At 33.7% G+C, this 11,330-nt stretch overlaps 1 protein-coding gene and 1 non-coding gene across 2 annotated transcripts; one reads left to right on the top strand and one right to left on the bottom strand.

The window, feature by feature from the left end:
- The first annotated feature begins 1,152 nt into the window (after positions 1-1,152).
- LOC132287313 (small nucleolar RNA R71) lies at positions 1,153-1,259 on the top strand. Its single transcript, XR_009472992.1, has one exon. It is a non-coding gene; the product is annotated as a small nucleolar RNA R71 (small nucleolar RNA).
- Positions 1,260-9,790: 8,531 nt separating this feature from the next.
- Positions 9,791-10,891, bottom strand: LOC132281933 (protein ALP1-like). Its single transcript, XM_059783582.1, has 2 exons — positions 10,203-10,891; positions 9,791-10,076 (listed from the first exon to the last, which is right to left on the bottom strand). Exons 1-2 carry the CDS (start codon positions 10,889-10,891, stop codon positions 9,791-9,793), a joined length of 975 nt encoding a protein of 324 aa, XP_059639565.1.
- Between the last annotated feature and the right edge of the window lie 439 nt (positions 10,892-11,330).

Below are 11,330 nucleotides of genomic sequence, written 5' to 3'. Positions count from 1 at the left end.
TTTTTCAAAGAACTTTTCTCAAACACATTTTTCAACACCGTTTTCAATAAATCTCTTTGGAAATCATCTTTCAACTCACAATTTGAGGGCTTCTCATTCTCAAGATCATGCACATGCAATGAAGGAGGAATAGTGTGTGGAACGGGACGGGTGACAACTTGAGGTTGTACCGGTTCACTCTCTTCATTAGGCATTCTAACTTGATTGTCTACTACCCTACCACTTCTCAAGGTTGTTACCGCATTGACATGCTCAAAATTATGCCCTTCCAATGAGGATTTGGTTTCTACAACACATTGTTGTTTGATTGGGGCGTGCATCTTTCCCTTCTCTCTAGCATTAAGTGTTTCAGCTATTTGCCCTACTTGGGTTTCTAGCTTGGCAATTGATTGAGAATGAGAATGCAACAATTGAGTATTTGCTTCTAAGGTGCCTAAAGCATTTAAAACATTTTCCTCAAAAACGGAACCTCTAGAATTTCCTTGAGAATATGATTGGTTAGGAAAATGAGAACTAGCAAATTGATTTCCTTGTGAGTTATATGGTCTTGAACCTTGGGATCCTTGGTTTTGAAGTGGATGTGGAATGTATTTCCTTTGAAAACCGCCTTGGGAAGAGTTTGAGCCCTCCCCTTGGTTTTTCTAAGAAAAATTAGGATGATTCCTCCAACCGGGATTGTAATGGTTACCATAAGGATTGTTCCCTTGGTTCACAAATGTTGCATTAACTTGCTCAATGGGTTCATTTTGAATTTGTTCATGAGGACAATTAGAAGTAGAATGAAGAATACTAGAACAAGTCATACATGATTCATTTTGAGCTCTAGGATAATGGTTAAGAAAGGAAGACACTTGATTCGCCAAGTTTTGATTGATCAATTGATCAAACTTTTGAGATAAAGACTTCATATCGGCGGTTATATCATTTGAGTGGTCAACTTGATGCAAGCCAACACTCTTCCTACCTTGAGAATTTCTACCATTCCTAGATGACAATGTTTTATGCAAAGAGTTTTCACTCATGCTCTCATAAAGACGCCACACGTCTTCCTCTTGCCGGTCTATATAAGAACGTCCCATTGAAGCATCAACCATGCCTTTATAATTGTCCGATAAGCTTTCAAAGAAAAATTGGACCAATTGCCATTTAGGCATGTCATGGTGAGGACACTTCCTAAGCAATTCATTGAAGCGTTCCCATGCCTCGTGGAAAGTTTCTCCTTCCCCATGTGTGACATGTGTGAATTCTCTAATGGCGGTTCTCATAACATTGGTCTTCGAAACCGGATAGTACTTTTTCAAAAATTCTTGTTGCATTTCTGCCCAAGAAGTTATAGACAAAGGCCTAAGGTTGTTAAACCAATACTTCACCTTATCTTTAAGGGTGAATGGAAAAAGTTTCAGCCTTAAAACTTCTTCCGGCATGTCCGTGTATCGAACGGCAGAACAAACTTTAAGAAACTCATCCAAATGCTTGTAAGGTTCTTCACTAGGAAGTCCATGAAAGTTATGTAGCATTTGGATAATTTGTGCTTTAATCTCATAATGGTGTGCTCTAAATGGTGGCAATTGAATGCATGTGGGTGCATTATACTCATTAGGCACATAGTGATCTCTCAATGCGAGTGGTGGATTAGCAACTTGAGGTGCAATATGGACACCTTGGTTATATTGAGCTTGATTAATGATGGGGGGTTGTGGTGCATACATTGGCCTTGGAATTCCCATTGGAATTTGGCCTTGTTGTTGAGGAGGTTGATGAATGTATGGCCTAGGCATGCCTAATGGAACTTGTATATTATCATTTTGCACATTAGGATGAAGGATGCCTTGTTGGTCTATGTGACCAAGGTCTTCAACGTGATCATCATTGAGAGCGTTCATTGGTAGATTGGTTCTATGTGAACTTCCTCTTCCCCTTGGATTCCTAATAGTGGATTCTAAATGCAAATCAAGAGGGACAAGAGTAGGTCTCAATGAATGACGACCATGCATGCACAATGCAACACGAATAAGCAACTTTCTCAACAATGCAATTAAACTTCACAACCACAATTTTCAAATGCAATGCATGTCAAATAAATGCCTCCACGTGGGCCCCCGATTTATCTAATGATGCTATGCAATGCCTCCACGTGGGCCCCCGATTTAACTAAGGAGATTGAGTAAGAAGGTCTCACAATAGTCCTTTAGCACTTCAACTCCAAAATTAAAAGCTTAGCTTAGCAATTTTACTTAACAATTTTTCATTTTAAGCATTTTTCCTTTGCTTTGCTTTGCTCCTTAGCTTGGAATTACTTTGCTAGCTCCTTGCTCAATGCACCTAGTCAATGGAGAACAAATTCAATAAGCAATCAAAAACAGAAAATAAAAAAGAAAGTAAAGACACGATCAAAAGAGTACTAATCCTAATTGAATTTCACAATTCGACGTTGCCAATTTAAAATCCCCGGCAACGGCGCCAAAAACTGACCGGTCCTTTACAAGGGTCGCGATACCAAGTCAAGCTTGAAGAGTTGTGAATTTAGGAGGTGGCCAAGTTTTACATTTATAGAAAGCCACTACTACCTTTCTCTATATAAAACATAGATAGGGCGAGTAGGGATCGTACCAAGGGATTTGATGGTGTATCGAATTGTGAAACTATGGTAATTAGGGTTAGTAGGTCGAGTGATCACACAATTGATTGGTTGGTTGATTAAGCTAAATTGAATTCAACTAAATAAAATAATATGAAGTAAACAAGAGAGAGAGAGAGGTCTTGGGGTGTAGAGATCACCACCAAGCAATACTTTTCTATACTACTAACAAGTGATCAATTGAGGGTAATGGATGTGTTGCAATATGATAAGGGTGTGTGTGTATTAGGTTGATTCCATTGGCAAGGATGACAAATCAAGCAAGTATTGTCTAAACATCATGTGAAGAGCACAATATATCTAAACAATAGAGCATATATTGTCTAGACAACATGGGGATAGCACAATAGATAAAAACAAGTCATTAATCCTTCATTAAGCTCACAATCCACATACAACACAATATTAGAGGAATATGTCATTTGAACTCACAAGCATGGAACATCAAACATCAAGAGTAGATTGTCCTCCCATCTAACATTACACTACCACTACACTAAATCTACACTACTAGCATGAAAATAAAGCTATCTAGACTAGGGGAGAGGCACAAACCATCAAGAATAGGCATAAACCATCAAATGAACCAAAATAGCATTCATTAAGCATATCATCTTGATAATCTCTAGATCTTTAGCATCAATACACATAGACATGCATCAAAAACACTAAATCTCGGGATAAGCACATGAATATCCTACTCTAGCATACATAGACATATGGATAGAATAGAATAGTCAATTGGAAGCATTAAACCATACAAACCATGAAATAATCAAGATTTATATATACATGAATATCAAGATGTATCATACAACACCTATCCCTCAATAATACATAAGATTAGAGTATAGAAAGCATGCTTGAGGCTAACTCTATCCCCAAGAGGATGTCTAGCCACTCATGGTAGTGATGATCCAACCCTCAAGGGCTAACTCCATGGCTGCTTCTTGTTGGTGAAGATCTCCTCCAATGGTGCTCTAGCTTTCCTCCTTCCTCCTCTCCAAGAATAGCCTCTAAGATCAATTTTCAATGTGTGACAAGAGACTCCCTCAAAAAGTGTATCATATTCCTTATATAGGTAGGTCAAATACACCTCATGATGAGCTGTAGTCGTGCAAGGCATATTCTCCAATCATTGGATGAAGGACGGAATAAATGAGCTGGACTTTAACTTTTTCTCACTGGAGGAAGTTCGATCGATCGAACCTTAACTTGGATCGATCGAAAATGGGTTCGATCGATCGAACTGCATCTTGGATCGATCGAAGTGGTCTGACTCCTCTGGATAATGACAAGGTTGGGATATTTTCAAGATATTTATGAGGAAAAAGACAAAAGTGGTTGGTAGGCGTACAGCTGTGGATAAGATCAATCATTTGAATAGGACAAAATAGGGTTCGATCGATCGAAGGTGATGTTCGATCGATCGAACTTGGAATTTCAGCAAAGGCCAAGGTTGGATCTATCGAGAAGTACTGTGATCGATCATAGATGTTCGATCGATCGAACTCTAAGTTGGATCAATCGAACTTTTCAGCTGCACAACTTGATTCCTTTTTGCTCCTTTCTTTCTCCACTTTGCTCCCTCCTTTGGTTTATCTCAGGATTGCTTCAATTAAGCTCTTATTTGGCTGAGTTAGCTAAATTTTGGGATTAGTGCCTGAAAATATAAATAACACGTAATAAGTCTAAAATGACAAAGTAAGATAGATAAATGTACTAGAATGCTTAAGCTTAACGGGTTTAAATGCGTACTTTTCAGTGCTCATCAGGATACATGGATTACAGAGACTCAAAATGATGCTTGATTTTGGTTGATTCTCTCTTTTGTATATGGATATATGTTTATTGATTTTGGTCGAATTTCCATGTTTGTGTGTTTCCCTTGACCTAACAGTGTACTTAATTGGGGTAGCTATAATTTTTATTGCTGTCTTGTTTATTGGAATTCTCACTGAAGGACTTAAAATATATATTAGACTAATTGTTGTACCAAATAAATTAACCCATCTCACTTGTTGTGTACATCATAAAATCCTCACGGAATATATATATGACAGTTCATGCCTTTTTGTTTTCTTTCCTCCACCATTTCCCCCTAGTTGTACACAGAAACTTTGTCTGCAAGATGCCATTGTTGATTTGCTGGTTTTCGTGTTGAAATTAAGCCGCATGAGCATAAGGGTTTTCAAGTGACTCTTGATTTGGAACACTAGTGAAATTGGTTTTAGTGAACATAGTGGAGATTACAGCTGTAAGAAACTCAACATGGAAGCAGTTATTGAACATAGTGGAATTTTTTATATGGTATATTGGAGTTTGTTTCTTGCATACACACATAAGGACAATTTTTGTTTCCCTCTTTTTGTATTGGCACAAAGCAGCTTAGAGGTGTGTTAACTTCTTGGTCACACAATTCACATTTCTATTACATATTTGTATAAATGATCCAGAAGCATTTACTTACTATACGCAAACAGTTGGACAAAATAAAACTGAAAATAAAAGATAAAATTTATGATGATGATCCTATTATTCTCATTTTTTTTTCTCTCTCTCTATATATATATATATATATATATATATATATATATATATATATATACTACAAAATTAAAATAGACGGGGTATTCATTGCCCTCAATTGAAAATTTATAAGTGTTAATGCTAAAAACATCCTCATGGTATTATAATATAGAGTACATCAACAAGATCATTGAATAATGCCATCATCAATACTTATTCAATTATGATTAAATTAAACTTCTACTGATACTGAAGTTGTAGAACTCATGATGAGTCATATTATTATGACAACTTAGTAAATGTATTCATACTTTCTTAATAGGAGATTACAGTTGTTAATGACCTTTTTAACACATTTTGATTAAAACTATGTAATTAGATGGATATCAATGCTGATAATGTGGTGGGAGAAAAAATAGAGGACCTTACAGACAATACCGATGATGGAAAACTAGTATGGGATGATTCCCATATTGAAGCTGTCATTATCTGTATGGAGGAAGAAGTGAAGGCTGGTAATCGGAATAACACAACTTTTAGTCCAAATGGTTGGAAAAATATATGAAAAGACATGATAGTCCGTACAGGCAAAACACTTGTACCAGAACAACTTAAGAGCAAATTCAAAATTCAACCACATGAAAGTAGACTACAACTATATTTTTGTTGTTTTTGCTCATGTTGTTGTTGTTGATTATTGTGACTGTTGAGAAATGATGTAATATATTAGTTTAATTTTATTTCATGAACTTTTATTGTGACTGTTGACGAATGCGGAGATATTTTTGAAACTCATGTATGTAATATATTAAAATTCATGAAATGTATAATATATTGAAACTTTATTTCAGTTTTATACCAAAATAATGTATGGGACAACTGTTAAAATAATATGCAGCATTAATAGGTTTTGCAATTTATAATTTATTTTAATGGTTTTTATAATAAATTAAGATAAATGGAGGAACAATATATATATATATATATATATATATATATATATATATATATATATATATATTAAAAGTTATACCAATTGTATATTAAAATTATACCATAATTAAATTTAACTTTATAATTTACCAAGTTAGAAAAAATGTATTCAAGAAAACATTATTTAAAAACATTCTTAATCCAACATATTTAATTATTTTATTTTTCTACTGATTTTGGTTACACTTTCAGTCTTCAAAACATGTTTTATTCTCATATTTCTTAGAACAATATACATTACCAAACATGTTTTACCATGTTTTTGTTCCAAAATTCTCAGAGCAAATTTGGAACACCAAACATGTTTTGTTCTCATTCCAAAACATCGCACTACAAAACACTTGTTCTGTTTTAGGCTAGAACAGTACACTACATCACACTACACTTCCCAAACGGGCCCTTAGTATTAGATAGTTCTGAACAAGGATTGCTACCTGCTTCAGTCACACTAATCTTATAAAATACTCTGCTGGATTTGTTTTGTGAACTGAGTGAGTGAAAGGACCTCCTGACTTTTTATTTTTATATCATAAAACATTTGTGTGACTTAATGCATAACCACATATGTGTCTAATGCCATCATAGCAAGATATATCAATACTATAATGTTCACACCAGCACCAGAAAACATCCTGTTTGGCAAGAAAATATACTTTTAAGAACAAGAGTATGCCTAAAATAGGGAATTTTGAATACATTATTCAACCAGTAATCCTTAACTTATCTGGGTACACCTCCTGGAAAGAAAGCACAAGCAAGTTATAGAGAGTTGATACTTTTTCAATGCAGAATGCACCAAGGACAAGCCATTTAAAACCTATTAGTGTTTTAAATACATGTCTGGCAAACAATTCTCCCACAACAGAGAAAACTTGTCAAATTCACCAATGACATCATTAGAGATTTCATTACCCTTTCAATGCCTTATACTCTTGTCATTGGGTGTTCAGTAATATCTTAATAGCTTAATGCTGGTGTTTTGGTATTTGAGGTGAGTTGTCGAAGGTTGGAGGCTCTACGGCTTAAGGTGGATGATCAAAATAGTAAACTTTAATGGCATGGTTAATGCTCATAGTCAATCAAATCACACTGAAAGACTCAGAGCTCAATATTCAGAAATCGCGCCTAATATTCAATATTGTGAGTTCAGTATTTCATATTTTCATTAATACCATTATCAAATTACCGTTTTACTACATGATTATCATTTTAATTGCAACTCTACCAAATCAACAAACAACAGTCACACATACAAACCTTAGCAGAACTAGATGGTAATAATAGAAACAACAAATCCATTTTCCCAACAGATGCAAAAGCTAATATTAGTCTAAATAATTTAAACCTAAAAATAATTTACAGAGAGTATCATTTTCGCTAAATTTGTATAATAATCATCTTTCAACAGCAAATGATTTCAACTTATGTTGTATGAAAACAAATATTAAGATATACGAAAAGGTAAAATGCAAAAATACCTCTGACCTATATATTTTTCTTACAAATAAATCTTTTGATTTGACTAATAATCTCCTGAACTTATATTGAAGTAAGTCCTAATGTTAGCTTTATTGTTAAAATAAGAACTTAATAGAGATAGGAACTCAATCCACTAACTAAAATCTAAAAATTGATTCAAAGACAACAAAACTCTGACCTAAATGTCGGAGCTGGAGAAGAGCCGAAGCTGGAGACGCGATAGAAGAGGAGATAGAGAAGCGGTGATTCTGATTTGCAGATGCGAGAGAAAAGGAGATGGAGAAGCTGCGCCCTAATATTATTGACCTACGACTTGAATGTAATATAAATTTTGTGTATAAAATTTGGAAAGCTAATTTTGTCTTTAATGAAAATTACACTTAAATTGTTTCCTTTCCCCTAAAATCTTCTCAAAATTGGAAGGATTTAGTTTTAGTGTAGTGGAGGGATTTAGAAGGATAGGCTATCCCTCCAAATCCTTCCCAATCATTTATTTTCTCTTCTATTTCCTCCATCCAAACACATTTAACACTATCATTTCCTTTCTTTTATCTCCGAATCCCTCTAAATCCCTCAATCCAAACGAGGCCTTAAGGAAATTGTTTAGTTTAAATTTCTTGTGATGGGTTTGATCTAGAATAAAATGAGATTAATTTTAAATGAAATAAGAAAAATTAAAGAAATGAGAAGACATTCCAAGTCCAGGAGGTGGTGTGGCGGTGATACAATCATCAATACCATCGTCAAGACTTGCAAGACCTAATTCGAAAACCAGAAGCTATACTTTTTATCAAGAAATTAATCCTTCTAATTTTTTCTCAAAAAAGCTTAATTTTAGGGCCCGTTTGGCATGCGTTTTACTTTAGGCGTTTTGTTTTTGGCTAAAACAGAAACAACGTTTTTAGTATTGGAGTGTTTTGACAAAAATCGGAAGTATGTTTGGGAACGATGTTTTGTTTTGAAAATGTCAGAAACAGAAACATGAAAAACATGTTTGGTAAGCCATGCGTTTCAAAAATTTTAAAAACAAAACATGTTTGGTAATTTCAACTGTTGTAAAAAAAAAAAAAAAAAAAAAACAGAAACAAAAAACATGTTTGGTTATCATTCTTTTTAATTTATTTTTATAATTTTTAAATATGTTTATAAATTTATTTCTATATAAATAGTATATTTATATTTTATTAAATATATTGAAAATTGAACACACAAACATATATATATATATATATATATATATATATATATATATATATATATATATATATATATATAATTTGACATGTAGAGTTCCATCTTTTTACAGTGTTCTTATGATCTAGATATTAAGATCACCTTTTCCATTTCTAATCCATCTATTTGGAGTCAAACTTCACAAAACATCTATGAATGAGTCATAACATAAAATAAAATAAAATAAAATAAAAAAAACACCCTGCTAGAATGGAAGCTTGCAAGGAAGCTTTTCAAATCATACTCATTCTTCTGTATTAGGAAAATTGACAAAGAAATTGAGAACAAATTAAACAGTAGATTAAATTAAATAGAAGATATAATTCAAAGTTCAAACACAATTCATTTACAAATTTCAAAAATAGGATTCAAAAACAAAGAAAAAGATGCTTAACAAATAAAAAGATGTTTCCTTGTGTTTTCCTTCACTGTTAAGAAGGTATCAGAAAAACTCAAAAGATCTTACAGGAGACATACTTAAAAAAACACAAATTTCACTTCCATGGAACAAGTTTCAATAGTAGGACACGTCATCTTCATAACAGCACACATCACCTTCAAGAGAGTATCAACACACTTTATATCTGTAATGGTAGAATTTAATTTGAAAAATATTAACAATAATATCAGCCAGTAATAATAAAAGCAAAATAATAATAACAAAAATGATATATAATACATATATACATATTACAAGCCCACAATAGCAACAAATATATTACATATAAAAGAAAAAACATACCATCAGTTTCAGGAAGATCAAGAGTACCCAAGAGAATTCCAGATTTGATCAGTAATAGTATTACGCAACTGATCCATTTCTCGAAGCTGAGCCGGAAGCACATGCTCAACAATCTCATCGTCTTCACCATCACTTTGAGGAGGATCGTCACCATCAAATAAATCATCGGGCTGATATTAATTTCTAATGAAGTTGTGTAATGTGTAACAAGCCATTATAATCAATACTTGTGTTGAAAACTTATAAGGAGGCATTGCCTTTAAAATAGCGAATCTTATCTTCAACAACCCAAAGCATCGCTCAATTATATTTCTCAAAGATGAATGCCTATGATTGAACACTTCCTCCCGACCACGGGGTGGTCTACTCCTACGGTATTCCTGAAAGTGGTAAGTCTGACCTCGAAATGGGGCCAAATAACCAAGCTTATTGGCATACCCTAAGTCCACCAAATAATACTTACTTGCAATGTTTAGAATACGTAAAGATATATACACTATGATAAACTAACCATACATTAAGTGAAATTGTAAGATTATAATACCTGGTGGTGGAGCTGGAAAATTCATTGCCTCGTTCTCAATACACTCTTTTAGAATTCTCGAATCATTAGTAGAGCCTTCCCACCCAACTAGCACATATGTGAATCTCATGTCAAAGTCACATACAGCCATTACATTTTGTGTGGTATAGCCCTTTCTACCACGAAATGAAAGTTGTGTAGCTACTGGCAGAGTTGCAGGAATGTGGGTTCCATCTATAACTCCCACGCAATGCTTGAAGTAAGGATAAAACCTAGGAGACTCTCTGATCTTATTCGGAATCACAGAAAAATCAGGAGGGGCAATGATATGGGTGCCCAACTGACATATTGCATGCAACACAGCATGGAAGTGTCTGGAAATGGTTTCAGTGGAGTGTTGAAATCTCTCTGCTACAACACGATTCCTTTGATTATGAGATAAAATGAGCAAAAAGATTGCCACTTGTTCATATACAGCTAAAAATTTAGAATCCTTCAGCCCTATACCTTTCAGGGTACTAGTCAATGTTCTAAAAACTTTAGGGTACATCCTAAAATTTTCATAACATTTTTCTCTATGGCCGTTTAGAATCTCCATGACATATGCTTCCCCTTGTAAAATTGAATTCCTACAACGGCTCTTTTGATAGAAGTTATGCTCTTCTAAAATAGCAGCAAATATTAAGACACTCTCATTGTCATCCTCATTATCATATAATTGAATTCTTCTTCTTATATTGTTCCACATATCCATTGCCCTATTTAAAGAGTTAATACAAGCAAAACATTTAAATAAATAAGTAAATCAATTCAATAATAAACAAAACATTTAAATAATAAAAACAAACATTTAAATAATGATATTAAAGTATTTGAGTAGTAACAGGCATCCAAGAAATAAAAGTATTTAAGTTATTACAGTAATCCAAATGTGAGATAATAAAAGTACTTAAGTTATTACAGTCATCCAAATGTGAGATAGTAATAATTTAAACGATGACACAAAACGCAATAATCCATAAAGAAAAACTCAAAAATTCAGTGCCCAACCAATTCTTACATCCTCAAGTGCCGAAAAAAAAAATTTCTGCCACTTCTCAGAATCATGTAATAACTTTGATACCTTAGCGAATTGGGCCATCTCAATTCCAGGTATTTTTTGTAAAAGGAGCATGGAGGCGTCAAACATTTCA

This window comes from Cornus florida, unplaced genomic scaffold (genome assembly GCF_030987335.1).
Source record: "Cornus florida cultivar Cherokee Brave unplaced genomic scaffold, ASM3098733v1 CherokeeBrave_3.0.0_Hap2_Chr11, whole genome shotgun sequence".
Taxonomy (NCBI): Eukaryota; Viridiplantae; Streptophyta; class Magnoliopsida; order Cornales; family Cornaceae; genus Cornus; species Cornus florida.
The sequence above is the reverse complement of the archived record's forward strand: the minus strand, read 5'-3'. Positions and strand labels throughout refer to the sequence as shown.